The 26,582-nt window shown below is 43.8% G+C and overlaps 1 protein-coding gene across 1 annotated transcript; it reads right to left on the bottom strand.

The window, feature by feature from the left end:
- Nucleotides 1-11,984: 11,984 nt before the first annotated feature.
- On the bottom strand, nucleotides 11,985-26,144 carry LOC118311561 (BMP/retinoic acid-inducible neural-specific protein 3-like). Its single transcript, XM_035635554.2, has 8 exons — nucleotides 25,855-26,144; nucleotides 25,445-25,730; nucleotides 21,052-21,254; nucleotides 19,437-19,654; nucleotides 17,360-17,465; nucleotides 15,989-16,225; nucleotides 14,366-14,588; nucleotides 11,985-13,269 (listed from the first exon to the last, which is right to left on the bottom strand). Exons 2-8 carry the CDS (start codon nucleotides 25,696-25,698, stop codon nucleotides 12,135-12,137), a joined length of 2,376 nt encoding a protein of 791 aa, XP_035491447.2. The 5' UTR covers nucleotides 25,699-25,730; nucleotides 25,855-26,144; the 3' UTR covers nucleotides 11,985-12,134.
- Nucleotides 26,145-26,582: the final 438 nt, after the last annotated feature.

Raw genomic sequence — 26,582 nt, forward strand, 5'->3', positions numbered from 1 at the left:
GAGATGAAAGCCATTGGAGTGATGAAGTGTCTGCCTTCCAAATGATGTGCTGGTCTTTTCAGTCAGAAGGAGCCATTTGGAGCAACATGCTCTTATAGCATTGTCTATAAAAAAGAAAATTGTCAGCCGGTGACACTGAACATTTCGCTAATGTTGTCGTATTTACGTAGCGATAATGAATGAATTCATGATCAGAGTGCGGCACTTAGAAAACAAAATGATTATACATCACAGTGTTTTCGTGAAAGATTCATCACTTTGTTAAGAAATCCAACAATCCGACTAAAGAGGGTTTTTGTCTGTCATTGCTCACATAAAAGAAATGCGAGCAAGCGGCGGCGATGTTAGAGCAGGTATAATGTTCACGACCATGCTATTGTTCTGGGAGCTTTGTATGTTTTCGGCGTACGTAATGGACCATTCTAATTAGAGACATTGAATATTTTAAGTAACACGGACACTTTCAGTATTAATACATCCCTGCTGCCTCAGGCTGTCAGTCTCCATCACTGATAGGAATGTCAGGCCGCGATGAAACATGTGACACAATCGCCTTTGTATAGCCTCTGTGACTTTGTCTTCATGATGTATTTAAAATGTTTCGGGGCTCTATACAGACAGAAGGCTGTTAAATTATTTGTCTCCTTTCGCCCATTTTTGCTGCACCCCTGCCTCGAGTTCTCAGAGTTTGATCATTATAAAATATTTTATCATTGTTGAGGGTCATTAACCATCTGCCATAGCAGTAATAAAACTTACATATAGTTCACCCCCTTAAGTCCTCGGTTGCCAAATTAGCATACGGTAACGGTCCTCATGGAGGGCCGACCCAAAATATGAGCCAGTTAATTGCAAATTGCAGCTTAAAATGTCAGTTTCTTTCAAACTGGAGTCGGATGAAAACTCTAGAGGGCTGTAAGGACCACACGGGTGATATAAATGCATGTTCCCCTCAGCTCACTGGGGGCGTCTCAGTCCGCTGAGGACAGACGGCTCAGGACGAACAAGGGCAGCGAAAACCAAGCAGAGCTTAAAGCTAATCGTAATCCCCCCCCCCCATACTGCATACTAGCTCTCCGGAGAACTCTTCTGGCTTATCAAGACGGAAATGAAAACTTAGCCTGCGCTTATTGTGTTTAATTAAGAATCACATCTCACTAATGGAGGATAACATGTCTTGAGAGACTAGGGTCTTTTCTGGAAGTACCTCTCACTCTGATACATAGATAAGGGCTGTTTCCCGATATGATGTCTTCAGTTGATATACAGGTTAATCACAGAAGCCAGTCGTTGCCATTAATTAAAAGAGTATGCAGCAGTGACCATTCATTTCAGCCCTCTACTGCATAATGTCCCAATTACCATCTGTGGAGGATGTGCAGTTCCATAAAGACATAAAGATCAAAAATGTCATTCCGACTATCGAGTCATTTTGGGAAACTTTCTACACAGAGGGGCATTTTATTTTCACTTAATACACTATTAAAGATCTTTATGTCTGACTTGAGCAAAGCACTAAATGAAAAGTACAGGGATGAGGCAATTTCGATTCATTCTCTGGGCACCATGGATGCCTGTTCTTAGATAGCTATTTTATGTAAATAAATCTAGCATTTGCAGAGGCATTTCAAAATTAAAAACAAAAAGGCCAACTTGCTGGCTGAGGAGTGAGAAAAAACATGCGAGGATCACCAAGGCTTCATCATTTGGGGACAATGAATGTCAGAACAACATTTTATGCTAATCCATCTTATTCAGTAAGTGTTGGGAAAACTTCATTGTGGACCAAGATCGCTGAATTGCCATTTTTCTATACATAAAAAGGCAATAGTAAATTAGAGAATTAATGAATTGAATAATGTCATCATTACTGCATAACGCATCAGCAATCTTGGTGTTTATAGACCCAATTTAAGGCCCTACTAAATGTAGGATGTTATATAAATGCAATCCAAAACATTTCATTACACACTTCTAGGATTTTTATTTCCACTCGCAACGGTTGTCTATTTATTTAGCTCTCTTAGTCATGGTTTGAGTGAAAAATAAATATCTATATAAATATATATTTATATATATATATAAATATCTTATATTTAGGCTTAGGGTATTGTGATTAAATCCTGAAAAAATTATTTCCAGCAACATAACCTTTGCCCAAATTCTCAATTTTAAATCCCAAAACTATTTCATTATTTTGAACAAAATATTAATCTCGGAAATACTAAACAACCAAAAAAGTAACAATAATAAGTCTTAGGTCGAATGATTTTGGTTAAAGCTGCTCCATTAAATATTTTATATATAAAAAAGACGGAACATTTTAGTGTCTTTCAGGTAATTGTTTTGGTTTTAAAGCAACCTTAAAGTTTTGATTCAGACTCAGTGCTCTCATTAGCATGTTAGACCTTGTCAGTCCCTGTATGCCACCTACCTACCAACAGATGGCAGACAATCAAGAAGTTAGCGGCTAGTTGGTGAACATAGAGGAGCATTTAGACAATATTAGACTTAGATTCCATGGTACCAAAGGGGGGCAGGAGACCAAATGTCTATGGCGTACCAGGCGCCGCCACCTCCTGTTAAAGGGCAGGAGGATCCCATAAACCCTTGGTAGTTTGTGTTCTGACCAACTCTTACCTCCCCAAGCAGAAACTATTGAAAAGAGATGCGTGTGTTATATGAAAATGAGGTAAAGTTTATTAAAAACAGTCAAATATAAGAACAAAATACCAGAGGCACGAGGTAACCTGCGAAAACAGTGACGTGTTTGGACGGTGGAAAAACAAAATCCTCAAATTAGGAAGGTCGGGCCTACCCGCACGCACGTCCCACCAGGGAGGCCTGTGGGAGACAGAAGAGGGAGACAGCAGGCCCAACAGCACAGAAGCATGCCCAACACACTCAATATCAATAAAAACCCACATTAAAATGTCTTGCAGTGTTAGGGGTTACACATACTCACCAAAGTACCACCCAGTGCAGCCCCACCACGGGGAGGGGGCAGTGTGTCGACGTGGGCCCGGCCTTCTACAGAGTGGATGTTGCTGCACAGAACAGAGGATAAAAAAACAAATTCCATCCAAAACGCACAATAAGCCTGTCTCACGGCAGGTGAACCTCAAACGCCAAAATCAACAGTTGAACAAAATACCCTAAGAATCAAATACTAGAAATTATTAAAACAAATTATAGGCCTACTTTTCAGGGACACACCCACTCCCCTAGCGCATGTGGAAGGATCCCAGTGCTGTACTTCTCTAGGTCTGGACATTCAGGTGTGAAAACGCCCTCAGTAAACCTTGCTGAGCTGCTCCAGAGGGCAAAATTTTTTTATTGTGCTTGTCTTATTTTTTGTGTGTAATGTAAAACTCATCTGACACATTTTTACACACTTTGTGGCCCAAAAAGCCTTTTCTATAGTTGAGATATTCTATGAGCCTGGGTTGGTGGCCACATTTCCAATTCTCAGTGAAATGAAATGGAAATTCAGTCCGATTATCCGACACATGCCAAACAGTAAGTTCAGTTGGATTTTATTCTCAACATTCACTCATTCCACAAAAACACATTATACCTTTATTTTCATTGATCTCATTCACTACCTTCAAGTGGGAAACCCAGGCCACAGAATTTGGGATGGCATTCCTTATCCACTCCATCATCTCCGGGTGGATTTATGAGGATGATGTCTCTAGTCAGAGCTGTCGCCGTCACCCTGCATGTCTTTGATGCTTTACGATCCGTGAAATAGACCCGGTGGATTTCTTCTCCACTTCTCCTCTCTTCTCTTCCCTCACCGGGAGATGAGTGGGTCACACAAGGATGATGGTCATTGATAGATAGAGAATTGACGAGGTTATCAACTCTGTCATTCAGTCAGGATGACTAACGGTGTAAGAGCGCCAGGCTCGAACCATTAGGTAGACTCTCATTCCTGAGCCTTGTTCCTTGTTAATGTGTTTTTCTCTCCATCTGTCATATTGTCTCAATAGCAACACGTGCTACAGATATGGGGAAATAAACACTTCATTAAATTCCTCTTTCACTCTATTATCTTTTAGACGTTCCATCTTTTCTGCGGTCTCTCCTTAAGTCTGCACATTGTATATTCAACAAAAGTACAAGCTATACCAGCTGAACACCAGACAGTCAAATAGTGAAGATGTTTGCTGGAAGTCAGATTTATTTATACAGCCCAGCCCACAGAAATCTACGGAGACAAGAAAATATAGTGATGGAGTGAAGCGTAAAAAAAACGATCAACATGCAGCCTGACCCGTCAAACCTTACCCAGTTTATCTATCTTGAGAACAGCAGGGACGGCAAATGGAAAAACAAAAACACAATAAGATATTTGACAATGGCTGTTTCCTATAGCCTGCAGGCATGAGACAAACCAAACTGTGGACACCCCCCCCCCCCCAAAACAAAATGCGACCTTCAGTTTACGACAACATGCGAGTGTGAAAATGCATTTTGCAATGCTTCCATTTGTCTGTTTAGATCCCTGCATATTGAGAATGAGATTCGCTACAAGGTAATCGGTTAGTGCAGGGCGGCGCAATAAAACAACCTCTGTGAAATTCAGACAATTTGTTTCAATTCCCCCATCAAAGTCCTTTTGAGCATCATTGTGATCCTATTAGTGGACGTCTCTGGGTAGAGAGGACTTCATTGAGCCGTGCAGAGGCGGATCTGACAGCTGAGTTGTGTGTGTGTGTGTGTGGGGGGGGGGGGGGGGGGGGGGTTTGAATAGCGATGGGGTGAGTGCATGAGGGTGGAAAGGTGCGAGGTATAGTGGAAGAGAGGAGTGTGTGAAAGACACCTGAATTGAGAATAATGAATCCAGAGAGGAGTGCCGACATCTCTTTCATCTTCAGGCAGATTTGAACGGCTCTTTCATCATCATCTGAAATAAAGAAGAAGTGCAATGCTTGGAGCACAGACGCGTTTACCTGCGGGGAAGAAACACACATTTCACTTTCAAAGAATGTACTCTTCCACTTTTTCCAACTTCGTTATTGCTTTCCAGGTCCTGCAGTGTGTTTGGAGGCGGAGTGAGGAGTCATTAAAGACACGACACACACACACCCACTGCCAGGAACACGGGCAGACGACAGTTATTTACCCTGAAATTAGTCTTGTTATTGTGCCTGATGAATGTGTGCGGAAATGAAGGGTGAAAGCTCTGAATGGCAGACTCACAACGCAGGATAACAAGGGCACAGGAGTGTTTGAAGAGTCACTCATCTGGGCGACAGAAAACAATGTGAGGAGCTACAGTTTCTCTCAAAGCTGAATATATTTGAGGGGAAGGGAGTTTCATTCCTGTGATTTCTTTTGGTCTGTCTGTTGCTGGAGTTCGTGTCAAGTTGCATCAAGACAGTTGTATTTTGGCTATGCGAAGCGGCATGCCTCGAGGGATGGTGGGGGTGATGGTGATGTCTGACGGTAGGTCTGTGACTGTGGTCCAGACTGAAATATCCCAACAGCTATTGGGTGGATTGCATGAGATTGTACAGCAAATTCATGGCTCCCAGAGGATTAATCCATCTTTTCATCCAGTGCCACCCGCAGGTCAACGTGTCTGCCTTTCAAGTGAAATATCTTGACATCTCCTAGACACATTGCCACTAAATGAGCAGCAGTGCATTAGATCTAGCAGCAGAATGGACCAATCGTGTCAATGGATCAATCAATCCAGAATGGACCAAGGCATGTTGGTCTGCTTTATTCACGCGACGTGCAAACATTTTGGACTTCCGTTGTCGCTACTCTCACTAGAAGCCTCTGGTGCCACCGTTCAAATCACCAACCCATACACGTCAGTCCAGGTATGGAGGAGAAGGAGAGCGATCAGTGAGAGGATCGGAGGAAAGAGAAACAGTCAGGTCGTTAAATCCCGTTACCGTTTTCACACACACACACACACACACACACACACACACACACACACACGAACGAGGCCTCACTTCATTCATTCACAACGCAGCAGTGCCGGATTACAAACAGATCATGTTTTATGTTGTCTTTCATTGAATGGACCAAGTTTGAGTCTGGATTGAATTTGACTGTTGTTTTTGATACATTGGGGACACAACGCACTAAACTGAAGGGAGAGGAAATGGACTCTGAGGTTTATTGTGTTCTTTATTGATGCTATTTTGTAAATACACCAATCTCATTTTTGACTGAAATTGTGGTTGGTGTTATTTTTTTATGTGTGTATCCTTGTGTGAGGGTTGTGACTGACTTTAGTCTTAAAAAGCCGGCACCCCTCAAACTAAAGACAACCTGTCCGTCACTAATCTCGTTTTCAACTGAAATAGTGGTATAGTGTTGTTTTTGCTGGTGTATATATATATTTTCCGTGTGAATCATTGTGTGAGTGTTGTGACTGGCGGGAGCGAGCCCCCTAAAACTAAAGACCACCTGTCACAAAATGCACAATACATTAATTTATGCCAACTCACGTTTTTTTTGTTTTTTTTTGTGCTTCACTTTGCGTTCTATCTGAACACCCCTGAAATATGCTAAATAAACACGAGTTCACATTAGGGCTGCAAGGAACGATTACTTTCATAATCAATTAATCTGTTGGTTATTTTCTGGAATAATCAGCATGATCAGCTTTTAGGTCTATAAAATGAAGTTACACTGTGGAAAATGTCGATCCTGTTTCCCCAAACCCAACAGGATGTTTTGTTTTGTCCACACGCCAAAGATATTCAGTTAACTGTCGTAGAGGAGCAAAGAAACCTGAAAATATTCACATTTAAGATTTTTCATTAAAACTACTTGAACCGATTTATCGATTATCAAAATGCTTGGCGATTCACTTAGGAATCCATTAACTGTTGCAGCTCTAGTTCACAGCCCCACAGAGCTGCTTTAGACTTTTTCGTATCTTTTATTCTCTACAAAAGGCAGGGTATTTATTTAATTCTCTCATCTCAGGTGATCAGAGCATGGTTGGTCACTTACGTGTGTGTGTGTGTGAGCGTGTTGTTTGTGAGTCAGCGCGTGCTGCTGATCTAAAGCTCAGTGGCCTTACTTGGTCCACGAGCGAGAGGCGCGATGTGCACGGACCATCCGACTGGATTAACCGTGACCCAGTTTAAACTGAATGCTTGGCTGCTGCGGCTGCTGCAGCGCAGACAACCTGGCTATGCTTTCACTAAACTTCCTCTTATTGGAAGCGACAGTTCAGTGAGGGAAGACACAGCAACTTTCAAAAGACATGTAGGCAGGTAGTTAATTTTCCTCTGAGGTGAGCTTAGTCACTGGCTTAGTCATCGGTATAGCATGACCTCCCTGAGAACCTTGAGCCTGGAATTACAACGACAGTCATAACTACAGTGACATAAAACGTATAATTAACAGTACATTTATAATACATATTGATCTGCTTATTTATCCTGCAAATGAATGGTGTTGGGAGAGAGGGAGAGAGGGAGAGAGAGAGAGAGCTTTGGATTTTCAAGAATAATTAGGCTTCCAGCCAGTTTTCCCTCAAAACCAGGCGGCAGAATTCCTGTTCTGTGAGATTGCTGTTCGTCCAGTTATGGCAGCTTCTGCTTTCCAACAGTCCCCACAGGCCCGAAAGTGCTGATGCCGAGTGCTTGTATCAGAGAACTTATTCTCTCTTAATCACAAAACGGTCTCCAGATGCCTTTTTTTTTTTTTGTGCGAGTCAGCCCCTGTTTGATTAATGTGATCAGGGAGTGCTGAAAGTGCTGCCGGGCTCAGAGGTGTCACCCAACACTGCCGAATAAACGAACAGAACTAATTGTTTGTTTATGATTTGAAATATTTATAACGTTGAATTAATGAGTCCGTCAGTTGAAATCACCATTTGGGACAAATATGTGCTGCGGCTGGTCTAGCTTCTCATAACTGTGAGCGGTGAAGGTGCCGGCCGCCTCGGCATTAGGACTTTCCATGTAGTTATATCATTCCCACGAAGAAACAGGAAGTGTGTCTATTTGTAATCAAAGCAGCTCATAAAATGTTTGTGGGAAGTGTTGGGGGGTGGACATTTTGAAGGGGGAAACTGGCGCAGATATGGCAGCAAAGATAGCGGCTTCTGGTAATGAGATGGTGAAATAGTCTCCAACAGCTTACTCCACATTGCACATCTGCCTCCCTTCAGAGTACGCCACTCGCATGCAAAGAAACAAAGAGCACTGGTATGTTACACTTACATGGCCATAGGGACTTGGGATTCAAAGCAGAGTGGCTCGGACGATTATCACTAAGTATGATTGCACTTCTAAGATGCTCAAATTCCAAGCCGACGAGTATTCCTGAGCCGCTGATTAATGTGCTATTATACAGTATGCTCGGCTCTAGAGCCACTGAGAGAGAGCCTCAGTTTCCATGCACACTCAGTGGAATAATGAACACATACAGTTCTTGTGCACGAGCTCTTGTGTACCTGGAAATCCAAACCGAGTGGGGTTTTTTTTGTTCAGATGTGGCAGTTTGGAGCTCTGGTGGGTCTCATCAGGATTTCTGCCGTCTGCCTCTCTCTAATGCTGCGACTTTGAAGGGGATGATGCTGAATAAGGAGACTAAATCCAAACTCCCTGGTGGTGCAGACCCCAGGCAAAGGTTTGTTTACGCTGTGCTTTATCAGTGATCTGGGAAGCATTGTAAATCCTTTGCATCTCCCCTTTCATCTCCATAAAACACCTTGATCCTCCCTGTGTCATTGGCGCTGTGGCAATAATGAGAGAGAGAAGAATTTGCGACCGTATGGTTGCATTGCTTTGTGTGTAGTGTGTGTATGTAATTGTGTGCGGAGGAAGGGTGAACGGGGGGGGGGGCGATGCCAGCAGCACTCATTATAGGAAGACTTTATGTAAATCCAAAAGGCTATCGCGTTTGTTAATCTCGAAGTGACCCTCAGCATTTTATTGTGCAGCACACCGCTCTCAAAATGAAATAAGATGATGCTGTTGATTATAGCTGATAGTGGAGAGCAATAGCCAGGTCTGAATTATTCTGAATCACCTAATCAGTAACTTCATTTTGTTTTATCGCACACTGGACAAGCTTCTGGAGTGGCAAAACCAACCAATATATTTGTTTGCAGATGTATAGGGTGATTTTTATTTATTTTTCTATTTTTTAGTAGTTGCAGTCATTGTCTTTTACTACTCATGTGATTAACACTCTCCCATGGCCACATTCGAGATTGTCTAAAACCTGAAACTATGTTATTATGTTTTATTCTGGTAATGTCACTCACGATTTTCTCTCCTCACACAAACACTTAATGTTTTTCAAAGTTCCGCTAACACTGAATTTCGGGGTCTTCTTATTTTGTGCTATTGTTTGTGTCAAAAGATGGTCTAAGGTTCATCCTGTTTCCCACCCTGTCAAAGGTAAAATCCTTGCGTAAAGAATTAATATTTGCTACTTTTGACATGAAAACGGGCACGTTACAGATAAATTACTGACACTCTGAATTTAGTCTAAACGTCTTGGTATTGCATTAAAAAGCCATCAGTGAAACTCTAAAACAAAACTTGGCAATCGTACGATTCAGTTTAGAGAGAGTTCAATACATTCATACGCTGTGGCAACATATTCCAGCAGTGGTGTCGGATCTCATTTGGTTTCCATGTGTCGTTTTACATTGTTGGATTGGTATCACATTGCTTGCTGTCTACTACTGGCAGAACATCTCTTAGTTTTCTATCATGTCCTCATGCTAATTGACTGGTGTTTCAATTGCTCTCAGGAGACGGGGAGCATTTAGAGTGAAAGGAAGAAAGGCTATTGTATATAAGAATCCACACACATCTCTAGACGAAATAATTTCTCATGACAGCAACTGTGGGTGAGAAACCTGTTTCCTGGTCCTTTGTGTGCTCTGTTGCTCTACAGTTAGTATCCAAGCAAAAAGTCCCTCTTGGCTTGTAAATCAAGATGTCTGTGCTGTTATGACATATCGTCAGCTATTATTCCTGATGCCTCCCATGGGGTCGTCCTCTCCATAAACTCTTCCCCTTCACTGAACCCCTGCCTCCCATCAACCGCATGCTTGTTAAACAGACACACACATTAGTCTAACTCATGTTTCCTCCGTGGCCCACAAGACTGTCAGGCCAAAGCTCCTGCTTATCACTCAGCCTCTGCCCGTGTGTGTGTGTGTGTGTGTAAGTACCTACATGTGTGTCACTCTGTGTGTGTGTGTGTGTGTGTGTGTGTGTGTGTGTGTGTGTTGGAAGCCCTGGTTGAGCTTCTTGCTGTGACGCAACAGTGCGAACCACTGTGTTCACCATGCAGAAAGTGGTATACATTTTCCCATCATACTCTTGCATGGAAGTAAATAAGCTTATTTCACAAAATGTCTGCCTATTCCTTAAATGGGGGTTTTACCCTGTGTAAAACCCCCATTTTACAACAGTGCCTTGTTGTAGGTGTTTTACATTTTTAGTCCAATAGCCTCTGACAAAAAATGCAGTTAACGATGATGCCCTCTGAATCAAATTGAACCAAAAATAAGCTGACACCTTTTCAAATTGAGCTAAAGAAGAAACAAACTCTTTCTCTCTGTCTTTTCACCCTGAGGTACACTGGCCGGCTTCCAACACCACTGAATTGCATTTTCACACCCAGCTGCAGAATATTTGCTTGTTACTAAGATTCTGAAATCACACCAGATGCTCACATTTTAACCACAGGAATTAATCCTTTACTGGGACATGGTCCAGCTTCACCTCACACAAATTATTTTTCCTGCAGTCAACAGCTCGAGTTGGTAGATTTTGGCATATTAAATATTACTGCTGCATCTGTACTATCGGCACATAAACTACTCCAAAGTATAAAAACTTTAACTAGCCAATACTATGCTCTTGTTATGTCTGATAGCTCAGTAAATTACTTGTGTTACAGCCTGGAGACTACACAGCTGTGCATTCAAATTGGTCAATAACATTGTAAAGTCAATGTCTAATCCAAATGCAGCCTCTGAAAGATGCAGACATGTGAAATGGATCCAGTGCCTCCAGTACAACTTTGAGCTTTGCTGATCTGCTCTGCCACATGAACTCATTAAACAGATTTTTAACTGTAACACTGCACCATGATGCCTCATACAGTAATTTGAAGGGTTGGGTTGTAATGCTCGGCATCTCATCTCACAATCAAAACTGCATCAACAACCTCTTCGCATTCACCCTGAACGATGGCATCGGAGCAAATTGTGTCTGGCTTTAATCTCACGAGGAACATACCTGATGAATCTTGATGAAGTTACGCCTTTGCTACGGGCTCTTTAGCCGCTAGTCTAATCAAATCCGAGCCATGCTGCTACCCTGCGGCTCCACTGTTGACAGCCCTTGGGGGATTAAAGCTGATTTCCCTTTTAGTCAGAGTCACTCTTGTGAGGGTCCAACTTGCTCTGTTGGGCAAGAGTTGGGCAAGAGCACAATCCTTGTCCCCGACACCTAACGTACTGTTGTGTGATGCCGGGCATGTCACTGCGGTTCCCGAGCTCATCTATCACAGTAACTGTGGATGGCGGATGGGGACGGCGGAGGAACAGAGGAAGGCTGCTCCCGACTCTCCCTTCTCCCGCTATATACTTAATAATCTCTGCCAAGGCTGTTCCCTCAACGGAGAATGGAGACCTTGTGTTCCGAGGCTGCAGATGGGCAAAAAAACAGCACGGCACGCACCACTACGGATCTCCAGTGAGATAGACGGTAAAAGTCTGAGACGAACTAGGGAGGCTATGGGGATCTTATCATGCATGTCAGAGATTTGTGTTCTGTTTTCATGATTAAAACACAAAAATAATAAAGGCCCTGACAATCCTTTTTTTCTCCTTCTCACTAAAGCTAAACTGTGTTGAACTCTTTATGAATAATAGGATGTTTTCCCCCAAACTTTAACTTGATTAATGCTTACAGTATGTATAATTAATATTTAAAGTTGTCGTTTTAATCCATAAAACTACACTGAAATTGTAAAAACATCAAATTTAATTGCACATGGTATATGCACAACAAAGCCTTGAACAACATACCACACACTTGACACATATGGATCCAGCTGACAAAGGACACAGACCTGTCTGTGGCAAGGAAATAGTACAAAACATCAAATAGTGGCCATTAACTACACAGTTTATTCGCCTCGTACTCTACATAGTTTGGTTGTCTGGCACTGAAAGCCTGCAGGGCTGTAAGTATCCTGGTCACATCTGCGCTGGACAGTTTGAGCCTGTGGCGGAGCAGACAGGCAAACAGATCCACGTGTGGGGCCCCTGGAGGCGAGAGGCGGTTAACCCTGTAGCGCAGCTCCACCAGCTGCAGCAGGGCTGAGTCCTGTGATCCCTGAGTGTACGGGTAGTCTATCTGCAGAATCAGGTCCTGGATTGCCTCTGGGTCAAAGTGCACGCTGTATCCGAACAGCTGCATGCTGTTCACTTTCATGTAACCGATGTTGCTGGACGGCTCTGCCTCTTCGAGAGGCTCATAGTACGCCGTTGTGTTTTTGTTCCCTGCTGTCACTCCGACAGAGTCCCTCGTACGACTCCTCAGGTAGAAATGAACCGTCTCAAAAAAGCTCTTCCATCTGTTTCCCAGAGTCAACGTCCAATTATAGCAGTCCAACGGGATATCCAGCTTGGTCCGCTCCCAGTCAGGGTATCCGTGCTGACCAATCGGCATGGTCCAGCTCTCTGAATGACTGCCCCCGAAGGGATTCACAAACAGAGACAGTGCTGGCTCCAGAGTGCTGTTCCTAGTGAGGCAAAACTGGAGGGAGATTCCAAGGAGGATATGAACACGATTCGACTTCACCCGGTTGCTCTTGAGGGTGAGCAGCATTCTTTTCCTCCAGGACGGGTCAAACCATGTGTTTACGCGCAGGTCATTGCTCACAAAAACAGCATGCAGACTGATGCGCGGGTCGCGCCTCTGGAGCAGATAGCGCAGCTCTAGATCCTGCAGGTCTCTGTCACTCTCCAAGCCCAGGTAGGGGTCTGTGGGGTCGGGCACGGCAGGCCGGCAGACTCCCTGGGTCAGCGTAAAGCCAAGATTACAGCTCGAGCATCGCGTCCGGTTCTCCGTGGAGCAGGAGGCACAGCGGACGCCGTCGCCCACAGAGCAGGGAATGAGGCCCTGACAAGGGGGACGGTTGTAGGGACAGGAGCAGCTGCGGCTTTCGTCACTGTAAACACCGACCTGGTTGTTCTCACTGCAGTATAAAATGGAGAGGGCATAGCTCAGCCAGAAGTGCAGAGGCCTAAGGGAGAGACGACAGCTGTGTTAAGACACTTTAAAGTTTAAAGTTACTACACTGCTGTGTTGGCTATCACATGAATTCAAATGTGTCACATTTGGTCTTAAAAAATATATAATTTTGTGATTGTGCAATGAAGAAAAATGTTTTGGTTTCGTGTGCCGCCAAAACAATTTGAGCCAAACTCAGACTCAGGTGGAATAACAGAAGCTAAATCAGATCAAACCAAACATTTGGATCTATTGATTCCACCGTTCTGTGGCACAGATGGGAGGGGATGACACACACTCGCTCACACAATCATACCCATAAGTCTTGATGTCTTATCTTTCTCAGGTTCACACAACTTTATAGATACAGCACAGTAAAACGTAATTAAAATGTGAATAAGGAAAATAAATAAGCAGCTGGATGAAACAAAACACCAATATTTTGTTTCAGACACATGAAAATAATGAATTGTCTCACCTAGAAACCGTAAAGCATCACTGAATGTATTTTTTACAAGCAGAAGGGGTGCGATAAAGAAGTGTAATTGCATTGTAGACTGAGGAGGCAGTGCCTGCAGCCTGACTAGCTCACTGATGGATTGTGTCATTTAGTTAATTTCCCTGCCAGAAATAGCTATCAACATAGAGTGTTCATGAGAGAGGCATAAATCTGAATGAAGTTATGACCAGTGGTCTCTGAGAGGCCGCAGAAATAAAGCGTCCAGGTGGGAGTGCTGCTGAAGCAGCAGCTAGAGCAGTAAAAAAACCCCCCACAAGAATAGATACAAGAGTGTTACTGCTGCGTCCACAGCAGCTTAAATTCCTGGATGGGATTTTGAAGGTGCTGGATTGATTGCAATGCAGTTTACACCCGCAGACAGTGAAACGTGTCCGTTTGGCCAAACATGATCCCGTTTGTCTCGGAAACAGAGAGGCAGGTTTGCTCCCGTCAGCACTTTTCACCTCACTCCACATCTGCCCTCAAGAGCTGAGCGTCTGATAAGTACCGTCTCACTCCGATGCCTTCCCCCAGTGCGCGCCGCATAAATCATTTTCGTAATTACGCGTTTCGGGGCGCACCTCCGTCCTGTTCTGGCGATGGATCTTACCGTTGCCTCTGCAGGACTATTTTGGGCTGTTTTCGGCACCTCTTGCTGAGGCTGAAGAGCTTGTTAGCGGTGCGGCGAGCTTTGGTGGAAAGCTGGTTGCTCCTGGTCTCCAGCTGCCTGTGGCGCTGCAGCAGGCCGGCATCTGTCCTCCACAAGTGTTCCACGGCAGATGTGTTTACGGCGTAATGCGTTGGCAGTTTCCCAACAAAGCTTTGGAACTCCTCTGGCGGGAAGAAAATGGATATGAATAAGTTAGCTCTGCCCGTGGTTGGGGGCCACAAAGTAAAGATACCCCAAACCCCCCAAATAATAAAAATAAAATGTCTACTTCTGTGTCCCAGAAAAGCAAACAGCTCAAGAGAGGTAGCAGCTGGAACATGCCTAAAAACATGTTTTGTTATTTTTATTTTTTTGGAAGGCAGAGAACAGACTTCTTTCATATTTTCTTAGTTGAAAAGATACACAGTATGTTAAACACCATCTGGTGTCAGCATGCAGCTCTGCGCACCTTCAAAAGACACTTGTCCGTAATCAAATGTGAGTGACACTGAAAGCAGAATTGCTATTTTTGGCCTTCTACAATTGGAAAGTCATACAGGTTGCTATGGTAACAGTAATCGCTGTGTCAGTCTTACAGAAAAGTTCCGCGGCATTTTTTTTTAAGATGCAGGGGGAAACTTTTTCACCCCTATCAGTCATACTGCTGCATGGCTGTCAAGTGTCCACATAGGGGCCCATACGACTCTCAGTCACCATCTTATGTATGAATTTAAAAATGTTTTAATCCAACAATAAACACAGAACTGACGCACTTAGTATAAACACTGCAAGTGTATTAAAATACTGGCTTTAAACAAGGACAATACAGTGTGTTCTCATACCTCAGTTATTTATTGTTTGGATGTTGGCTTACTTTTTTGCTTGTTTTCTGACTTAATTTAAAGGAATAGTTCAATTTTTGGGGATTAAAAGCATTTTTTAAATGCGCTGGATGAGAAGATTGACACTACTCACTTGTCAGCATCGTAAAAAGGCAACATGCAGCTGTTGTGGGTTATGTGCTGCACTGTTTTATACGGTTCCTCCTCCACGAGTAAACAAACAATAACCGTGCAGACGCACGAGCGGTGTCAATCTCCTCACCTCACTCTTAGTGATAAAGCAAATTAGCATATTTCCTAAAAATGTCGAACTCTGCCTTTAATGAGACTTTTTTTTATGATTCCTCACCTCACTTTGCTGAGAACAGATGGATATCCATAAAAGATCTGTGTATTCTCATACGCTGCAGCCCTGAGCACATTCAGAGCACCAGAAACATCATTTGATTTGACACATGGACTGACAGGTCTCTTGATTCAGTGTCTGGTAGCCGACACTATATTTGACTGCCAAGAATTAATTTAGAACAAAAACAAAAAGGGTCTTTTTTTTGGTCCATGTTTGCTCTTAAAGCCAAGGCCAAGCTTATTCTTTTTCTTTCTTTGCTTGTAAAATATTACTTGTATCCTGAAACCCAGAATTATGAGCCAATGTTCTCTGGGGGTTTTTATTGTACCATTCAATCTGACATTTTCATGTCTCATTTTGAAGGGTCACAGTAAATTAATATCCCTGACTCACCGGATTCCTCAAACTCCTGGTGGGTCAGCCTCAAGGAGTCTCTGATGCGCAGCAGGTTGTTCTCCAAAGTGTCCAGGTCAGAGTGGGGACAGTTGCACCGTGGGAAGTCCACGGTGCACTCGCACCAGCAGTCACCGTTCTTGCAAACAAACTGTCCCTCAGATTTACAGCCAATGTAGCTGAGGGCTGCCTGAATGAAGCGGCTTTGTAAATAGACGGGTAGGATGACCTGCAGCCCTAAGGACCGTGAAAAAACAGGAACACGTCAGGCTTGAGCAACCTTTGTTAAAAACTACAGTGGCAGGCTGTTTTAGAAAATTCCCTACATTCGTTCTTAACTGAAACTACATATTTGTGACCCAGTTTTTCCCCCAAAGATATATGCTTTTAGTAGTAAAGAATGAGCTGTTAAAGGCAAGGCAGGGAAGGTTTGAGAAATGGTTAGTTACAAAGTTGGCTTTGGTCTTTGGAAACAATAGAAATATTAATATAAAAAAAAGTCAGATGTATCCTTTACAGGAATAGATACATTCTTCTGACATTGTTGGTAATATGCTTATCTGTTTTCTTTGCAAGTGTTAGATGAGAACTTTGATAGCACTCTCATATCATCAAATATCACGTTATTGTAAATGCGGGTCTCAATCTACGACTCTCTCAAGTGCAAATAAAGGATGATTATATTTGTTTCTCAAGGCTGCAGCAGGCAAGACTCTGTCCACTGGTCAACATCTGCCTGACAGCACATTTAAAAGCTCACTATTATAATATATATATTATCACCTCATGTGTCCTTCCTTTAACTGATACAAAAAAGAATGTGTAAAAGATTTCAGAGATGTGTTCGCTCAACTTTGAGCAAATCTAAGCGAACATCCTAGTAACCCGTCCCTGCTGTACAGTGGCTACATATTTAAGATAAGAGGAGGAGACGGTCGCTGGTTCGATCCCCGCTTCTATCCCCGCTTCCTCCAGTCCACATGCCCAGGTTTCCTTGGGCAAAACACTTGACTGTAAAAAAAAAAATTGCCAATGACCGGTAGTGTATGAATGTGATAGAATTAGCGCAGTATTTAGCAGCGCTGTTTGAATGTGTGTGTAAATGGGCGAAGCACTGTTAAGTGCTTTGGGTGATCAATTAGACTAGAAAAGCACTATATGAGTACAGTCCCCTAAATATGAGAGTGGTATCGATCTTCTGACTCCGACATGTCTTTTCCAAATTTCCCAAAATATCAAGCCATGACAAAAACAAAGAAATCCATAGCATCAGGGTTTATTTAGAAAGTGCTTGTTGTGATGAAAACAGCAATGCGAGAGCACAAATACACAGCGAGATGCCGCCACTGTGATGTGAGAGGCACATTTTACCTTGTAGATGAACCTTGTTTTCTGGACTGTGGACCAGCACAGAGCTGACGGTGTCCAGATTGTCATAGTTGCTGCATCCGAGTGGCCCAGTTCTGGTTTCTGTCACCTGCGAGGATAATGAGAGAATCCACAGAGGAGTATAAACACCGTCTGGTGATTCTGTCCCTTTTGTCATTTCGTTATTTTTTAATACAATACATCAATTTTTTCCCTTAGACAGAATAATTTGTTCTGATTTGAAAAAGCAAATCAACCTCTGTGTAACTAAAGAGCTCAAAACTGCGGGGAAGTAATTAGTCTTTATGTCAAAGTTGGAAAGATTGACTCACTGTGTATTTGTGGAATTTTATGGTCAGAGTCCTTCCTGTTTCTCATTGAATCCCCAGCACCATATGTGACTTTAATGAATGACTGCGTATCACAGGTGCAGCTTTAGATCCCACATTAAATGCAGTATGCGGCCCCCTGCCCAACCCCCCACCCCACCTCGTTCTCTTGCTTTCATCTTCAATCTGCCCGAACTCCATGCATGGTGCAAAGTGGCAAATGAATGGAGGGCGGCCTGGCTGGAAATTAATGGAATAATATCTTTAATCCGTCAAGCTGATGCATAACCAGAGGAACAGGTTTTCAGTTCGGGGGGGGGGAACTTGTCTTCATCAGTGGCTACTCACTTTGGAATCTACATTTGCCCCTTGAGCTGATTAATGCGTAGACTCTAATAGCCACTTCAGATGATAAAATGGATGATTGGTGTTTTAGACTACAGGACGCGTGACTATGCCGCTCTCGTCTCCTTTACTCTGCTTTTTTAAAGCTTTCTACTGCTACTAACTTCTAATATTGTTTGCCTGCTGCGAAAAAAAATCAGTTAGCTGCTCTGTAATGAGTGGTTGGCTGAGACATGTTTGAGCGTCTTGCTAGACAAGAATTTATTTAACAGAGTCTGATACAAATCGAATGAGGTTCTCGCTCCCAGGTTTCTGTGTTGCATGTTGAAGAGAGTCAAAACAGGGGAAATGGATCCGACAGTCTCGTTGCTCCCCTGCAGCTACAACAGGTACGTTTCTTAGTGTCGGTGCCAATTCTGCAAATAAGCATTTGTTCTTAATCCTACCTGATTAAATAAGTTATGGAAATGAATTCCTTGGGCTGGTATTAAGGTATTTGTTCGTGCATGTTATCTTCAAGTTGAGTGTCATGAATTAAAACTTTGCTGTAGGAGGGAAGTAACCGACACACACACACACACACACACACACACACACACACACACACACACACACACACACACACACACACACACACACACACACACACACACACACACAAATTTGAACTCCTTTTTATAGTATATATATACTAGAGTTACTAGCTACTTTGAAGAATTTATATACAATCTATATGGTCTGTTTGTCATACTGTATATGATGTCTTTTTATGGCAGTATAAAAAGCAGTTAAACCACAACAACTTTGAAATTGCAAAACAAGATTTTAACTAGTGCTAAGTTTTGTTGTAAGTATATTCCGTTGCCCACATTTATGTAACATCTTTAATATAAGACTCTACTTGTATCTGAGTAGCATTGTGTTGCTATTTTACATGGGTACTGTAAATGATCTTCACTATTCTTCCACCCATGATCTCAGTGTCAAAGTAAAATAAAAGAAGAAAAAAAAACCAGACAGAAGTGTTGCATATTGTTAAAGTGGTTTCAAAATAGTATCACCAATAATGGGTCATGTTAATATAAAATGAAATTATACTAAAACTGTAAAGTTAAGACAGTATTTGAATCAAGTGATGCATTCATCCAATGGTCTAGAGTGACATTGTTTCCGTCTCTGAACACTGAACAAGTCATTCATGCAGGAACTTTAACCTCAGCTTAACCCACCGCTGAACCGGTCCACGTCGATGCTCGGTATCCGACCACTCCCCACGTGTAAACGCTGGAGGTTAACAAACCACAGCACTGCGGGGGAACAACTCTAATGCACTCAGACAGTGAGTACGTGGTGGTTAATCTGCAACAGACTGCCGCTGTATTGACAGTTTCTTGACTTCCACGTACCCGAATGGCGGTGGATGCGATCTGGAGGTGGTGCAGCCTGCGCAGGGTGCTCTCTCTGTCGGTGAAGTAGGAGGCAGCCAGTTGGTGAAGGACTTCCAGGGTCACCGTCGCCGAAGTGTTTGAGTTCCGGTTGGTGCCGCGGCTGACCTCCGCCGCCGAGGGCGAAGACTCCTGGCTGAGCTTCCTTTTGTCCACGAATATCGTCAAAGACTCCTCCCCTGATGACAGTCGGGCAGAGGGAATGCAAGCTTTATTAGCTCTGGCAGGGCAGCGCTAATCACCTTTCATTAGTATCTTCTCAGATCAGATATAAAAGCGCAGTAGTGATTAAGGGCTGCGGGCGAACTGATGGTTTGGATGATTGGAGGAAGAGGCCCACACAAGGTCTCTGCATCTATTAAACTCCTCAGGAGCTGCAGTCGAGATCATTGATCAAGTCTCCTTGATTATATTCATCATCTGAACAAAATTTGACAAAAATGTTCAATAAAGTAGATCTCAGCTCGGCGCTGCGAGACTGGCAGACATACACAGTTTCAAATATGAAATGACTATTGGAGAAATACCTCTACAGACTCATTAAGTCTTTCCACACTTTAGGGTTGAAGAAAAACCCAAAGCTTGGAAACTCTTCAGTTGATGTGTTTTGTATTCGGCGGTGCCATGGCTATAAGAATTAACAGACATAACTGTTAAAAGAAAATAACATTGATAGCCTGTAGCTCTCCTGTTTCAAAGACGTCTCTGACATATCTTCATTCGTGTTGCTGCTAGAGGTCAGGAAATCTATAAATGTTCAAAACGGGAACATCCACTCTGACTCAAGAGACAGTTTTACCATCTACAACTTCAACAAAATCTGAACATCTTGTTACAACAAGAGCTCGGTGTTGTTCCAGGCGAGAGAAGGGAGTTGCACCTTTATTACAACTTTCTGTGTTGCAATGTGGTCTGTTGAGTCTGCCGTCAGAGGAAACGATTGTGTCTGTCTCTTCTACGAGGGATCTCTGCCTGAGAGGGTTTTGAGTGTTTGTATAAAATATGTATTAAACTATAAAGAAGTTCTTGGTCTTCAGTTCTGACATGCTGAGAGCCAAACCGTATGTTTACTGTTTATTTTGGGAGCCAGTTGTGGGAACGAGATGAAAGCGAGCCACACATCAAAATATTTCTGAATTGCAAGGTTGTACAAGGTTTTCGACAAAAAGATGGGATACACATTTCAAACCAATACTTTCAATTTTCTAGTAAAGTAAACTCGGCTAAAATGATTCATTAAAGATAGTAAATATAAGACAATTGTGTATAGTGTTGTTCAACGAACGAATGATGCTCCGTTGAAGGAAACTTGCTGTTTGGACAGCCAAACAAAATATTAAATCAGTCTTTTGCCGCCTTCTCCAATTAAATTTTCTGTACACTAAACCAGAGTGATTTGAGGTTTTTTTTTTATGAGCCCAAAAAAACCCCCACTGATCCAGAAAAATGATGACATGCTTTGTTGTTTAGCAAGCAACAGACGGTAAAATTGGTGAACGACGCGCTGAAAGAACCAAATCATATTAGAAGCTGTCTGAATCGGGTTCGCTTTGAAGCCCGGTGTACTCTACTGTACCTCCCAGAATGGCGGAGAGGAGGAGGTGGGTGCCATATTTCTTGATTAGACTCTCTGATATGGCCTGGAGGGTCGGTCGCCTCCCCAGCTGGCGGATGGTGTGCATGAAGTCAGGGTCGAGGGGCAGAGCCAAACCACCGCTGCCACCAAAACTGTCCCTCCTCTCTGCTGCCAGGCTGTTGACCTTCCATCGCCCAAACTCCCTGGCAACACACACACACACACACACACACACACACACACACACACACACACACACACACACACACACACACACACGCACACGCTGCTCACTTGATTGCGGCCTTTAGCTGTGTGTATGGCCCCCGGCTGCTGTTGAACAAGCTAGGGTGAGAACACAGGAGTGGGTGAATGTGTGTACAGGCCCATTCCAACCACACACACATACATGAACACACAATGTTAATAAATGATGGAGAGGTGTGGTTGTATCCCCTGATGAGCTCCAATAACATGCATCTGATATATAAGAGAACCCCCCTTTTTTTTGAATTACCGAGGGAGTTCAAGATTAGTGTGGGTGGTCAGGTTGTGGTCGGTTATTCATGCATTGTATATTTATGGGATAACTGGTTCCCAAACCCCTTTTTGCCTTATATACCCCCACACCTCTGGCACTAACATGGTTAAGATAATTAACAGTAACATAAAAGTGGATATTTTAAATAACATAGCGATTCCAGCTTTCATACATGACACAGTCATCGTTGTAAACGTTTCGGCTTGATCTCTTTTTCTTTTTTCCCCCTCCTTAATCAGTGGGCTCAGTCAAGTTGGAAGTCCTATCACCTGGGTTAGCAGAAGCTCACCATTGAGGTCATGTCCTCTGTATTTTTTCTTCTGGGAGTTTGAGGGGTTTTACAGCAGCCTGATAAAAATTGAACTCCGGCTGTTTCCAGTATTTTCCAGCCAGAGAGCAGTTTTCCACCATTTGTTTTCCTGGCCGAATAGAAAGACTCTGAAATGGCATTAGACCACCATGTTGGAATTGGGGTTTTTCCTTCTGTTGTGTAGTTTTCAATCACATTTTTCGGAAAGAAATGTTATTTTTTTATTTAGTTGAATTGCTAAGCAGTAGTTTATTTACAGAGGAATTTACTGACTGATTCAACATTTTGGGAAATTGGCTTTATTGCTTTCTTGCAGAACGTTACACGAGTAGAGTGATGCCGCTGTTGTGTCAGTAAGTGAAATATGAAGATACAATCGACAGCTGGTTAGTGTATCATCCACTTGTTTATGGACTAAACAAAAAAAGGGACATTATTGAGTGAGCTTTAAACGTTCTGGTTGGTGGATTTTGAAAACATTCCACAGAGATATGCTGATTGTTTCCCTACTTGTTCCAATATTTTGAGCTGAGCTACCTTCATAATTATCCGACTATTTTCTAAATTCGTAAATCTCCCAAAATGTCAGTACGTTTACTGAATATCATAACTGTTCTATTTGAATAAGATTAGGGGCGTTTCGGTGTTGAAACCTACTCAGGTTGGTTGAAAACATGTCGTGGTGCTCTCCGCCTGGCATACCTAGACATTATAGGTTATTGGAATATACCAAAGATAAGCATCGCTATGTTCATGTGTTTATTTTACTTAAAGAACTACTGCCATGGTTAATACAGAACTTAATGAAATGCAACGCTGTGACTCCCACAGCTACAGAAAGGCACAAAGCCAAAATAAAGTACAAAACATCGTCGGCGGCCACTATTTGTTATCTGGTGTCATTTGGACACGAGCCTCGCTCAACACCAGATACTCACAAAAATAGCCACCTCCGTTTCTCCCTCCCTCCATACAGTGGCATCAGTGAATATCTACCTCTCCTACGGAGCCGCCCGCTGCTCTGTGTACTTACCTCGACTTCTCGGAGGCAATCCAATCACTGCCACGAGAAAAACGATCGACAGAGAAATAATTGGGGGGACCGGAACAGTGGGGAGTGTGTCATTACAGCCAATCATCATAACGAGGGGACAGGCAGCGTCCATCCCTGGTGGACAGATGGGCACTGTAGATCCTGCCTGGGGCGTAGCTTACAGCTATTCCATCAGCATGCACTCGTGGCAAATAGATGTTTTCAGTGGGACTGTACCCGGATATCTATAGGAGGAATACTAGCAATCAATAGTGATCAAAACAACTCTTTGAGGGGAAATAAACTCAAATCAGCAGCTATGAAGAGCAAAAGACAGTCGAATCACGTATTGCTGCATGACTGATAGCTACACGGTGTCCGTGGTGGTGCTAAAGCTATTATGGAGGTCACAGGGGTCGAATAGCAACTCTGAGTCACAGTTATAACAAATTTCCTACGAATCAATGCCTTCAGTGTTTCCACAACTTATTTTTTTCCCGATTATCTCTACAAGACCTTAAACAAGAGGCCGAAAACTGGTGGAGTGAATCAAAACTCAAAACTCACCCTTAAAAAAACTCGAAATCCATATTTCTGGAAACAGCCTTTTGGATAGAAACGCGAGCAGGCGGCATACAGGTTGCAAAATCGACTGCCTGAGGGTAAAAGGCCCACAAGAGATGAAATGTCAGCCAATACAGATGGTGGCCGCTGCTGACAGTCCAAGCTTTTTGTCACTTTCAGTGATTTTTACTAATTATTGAACAGGTTTTTTTTAGAAAAGAGGACGCCTCAAGCCCGGGGACTATGGGGACATTTATGCAGCAGGTCCATTGATAAAATACCGGTGTCAGTAGGAGATAAACTCCGCGGCCTAAAAGATCCCTGAGAAGAGATAATGGACCAACTGATTTATAGATGCAGACCGTGAAGTATTTTTTTCACTTTAGTAAACCCTTGGCAATGTCCACCACAGAAAGAAACATAATACTTGGCCTGAGGCATTGATAAACCTCACAGCACAGAAAAAAATAACACAACCAGACATTGACTTTTGACAAAATCGCACAAAAACATTCATGTCATATCCAATTCGGAGCCCATCTGTGACTGACGTGCGACTGCATCGATCTGCATACTGTACAACACACAGCTGCAGCAAAGCAGGAGAACATTGCAATTGTCGTATAACGGATATTAAGACAAAGCCAGAAACGGATAAGTGCAGCTCAGGGACACTGCAGAACATCACTGAAAGGACGTAGCTGTCCACACACAGTCGTGGGATGAACTCCGGCTGCAGGGGTCATTGTGAGACACCCGGGGTGGATTCGGAAAGTCCTTTCTATCGCCTTTTTCCCGAACCTCAATGGAAAACGTCATGAGGTCAAGGAAAGGTGTAAAGGAGGATTCATAGGACTTAGGAAAAGCCAAAAGCGGTGCCCAGAGAATCCGACTCACTATTCTACGTTAATATGCGACGGTGATGTTATTGACGTGCGTCTGCCGTGGTTAAACGACACATTCCCCCCAAGATGCGCATCTCATAGACTACTTTGTCCTGTGTGTTCTAAGTGGGTTGATTCATGCTAAGCAATGACAACACGGTGAAAAATATATATTCGTTACCTAGGTCGGAATTGAAATAAAAGCAATAATCTAGGCTACGAAATTGAAAGGAAAAGGATGTCCACTCATATTTATCGACATTACATAGCATCGTACGGCATGAGATGGAAATGCTTCATATGCAACGGTAACTCACATGATGACTCGCGCCCCCTTTTGATCATATTCATACTCTTCTTCTTCTTCTTCTTTGGATTAATCGCTTACGTTCGTGCATGGCACGTCACGTTGCGTTAAATATTGCTGCCGTGTAGTGGGGGGTTTATTTCTCCCTTCCTTTCGCATAGAAAAGTCCAGTGTACCCTATGCTACAGAAGATAGGAAAGGAACCACTGAAGCACCTTTACTAAGCATTTAAAGAATTCGAACAGCACTTGTCATGCCTACCGAAAAATACTTCCGGGTCATTTCCCCGGTTTGGGAATAGGAACCTTCCTACGCAAAATCGCAAAATCCACCGCACCCATTTACAGAATGCAAATGAGAAACCCTGACAAAAAAAAACAAAACAAAAAAAATACAGCAAGAAAGGAAGAAACTGTCTCTGAAATGTCTGATGCTATTCGGATGACAGACCGGTGTTCAGTCAGAGACGGGAGCAAAGAGCCAAGTTGGGCCTTGCCATGAGTGGTTATTTGAGATCTGTTCTGCAGATGTGATCTACCTGTGTGGCCAATCCTGAGAGCCTGCACGTTTCTCATCCCAGACACTACAGCAGCTGCTCCCACTGATCACTTCCTGCCTGGCTCAAAGTGCTCATCAGACAAATTATCCACTGGCCTGTTTGGATGAAACGAAAACCTGCAAGACACTCAGAGACATAACAACTACACAGCCCAACGTCATACAGCACACAACACGACGGGCACATGTGTCTCACCTGTAGATCTTGTATCTGGTGCTGAAGCCCTGCTGGTATCTCTCCGCAGCCTCCGTGAACTCCAGGGACCGATGGAAAGGTCCTTTATCGGACAGCAGCCAGCCCAGGGAGCCCGCGGCGCCGTCGCTTTGCCCGGCTCCGGCTCCAGGGGCTCCGGCGGCCCCGGAGGTCCAGCAGCAGCAGAGCCACAGGCTGAGAGCCGCCCCCTCCCATGGCAGAGACAGCCGCTTATGACTGATCCTCTGAGAGCTCATGCTTCACCCAGCGACACCTCATTCTCCCCGGACTGAGGAGGACACACCGGTAAGAGTTCAAATGTGTCACCGATTCTTTTTTTAGGGGGGGATTTAAAGCCATCCTTTGAGATTTAAACAGACTAATTATGAAATATGTTTCCAAATGCCACTTACCCGATTTCGCAATGGGGGACCAAACGGTGCGCACGCGAGGTCGATGAGTGAACTCTTCCGACCTTGCGAGACCCGCGAGTGGAAACGTCTCCAACACAAAATGCATCAACCACAACGACCAGCCCTCTCTCTTTCGAAGCGCCGCTCCAACTTCATGTCCGCTCGCGCTCAACTTTGTTCCGGGAGGACGATCCTCCAGCGTCCGCGCATCAGTCCGTGCGCTCCGCGGCCGGGAGGAGGAGGAGGAGGAGGAGACAGGAGGAAGAGGAGGCAGGAGGAGGAGACAGGAGGAAGAGGAGGCAGGAGGAGGAGACAGGAGGAAGAGGAGGCAGGAGGAGGAGACAGGAGGAAGAGGAGGCAGGAGGAGGAGGAGACAGGAGGAGGAGGAGGAGGAGACAGGAGGAAGAGGAGGCAGGAGGAGGAGACAGGAGGAAGAGGAGGCAGGAGGAGGAGGCAAGAGGAGACAGGAGGAAGAGGAGGCAGGAGGAGGAGGCAAGAGGAGACAGGAGGAGGAGGAGGAGGAGGAGACAGGAGGAAGAGGAGGCAGGAGGAGGAGGCAAGAGGAGACAGGAGGAAGAGGAGGCAGGAGGAGGAGGCAAGAGGAGACAGGAGGAGGAGGAGGAGCGGGAGACAGGAGGAAGAGGAGGCAGGAGGAGGAGGCAAGAGGAGACAGGAGGAAGAGGAGGCAGGAGGAGGAGGCAAGAGGAGACAGGAGGAGGCAGGAGGAG

This window comes from Scophthalmus maximus, chromosome 5 (genome assembly GCF_022379125.1).
Source record: "Scophthalmus maximus strain ysfricsl-2021 chromosome 5, ASM2237912v1, whole genome shotgun sequence".
NCBI classification, from domain to species: Eukaryota; Metazoa; Chordata; class Actinopteri; order Pleuronectiformes; family Scophthalmidae; genus Scophthalmus; species Scophthalmus maximus.

Coding starts and splice junctions, on each gene's coding strand:
- LOC118311561 (XM_035635554.2), bottom strand. CDS start 25,698: ATGAGCTCTCAGAGGATCAGTCATAAGCGGCTGTCTCTGCCATGGGAG. Junction 21,255..25,444: donor ACCAGATACAAGATCTACAG/GTGAGACACATG, acceptor GTGTGTTGCCAG/GGAGTTTGGGCGATGGAAGG. Junction 19,655..21,051: donor CCTCTCCGCCATTCTGGGAG/GTACAGTAGAGT, acceptor GACTGTCATCAG/GGGAGGAGTCTTTGACGATA.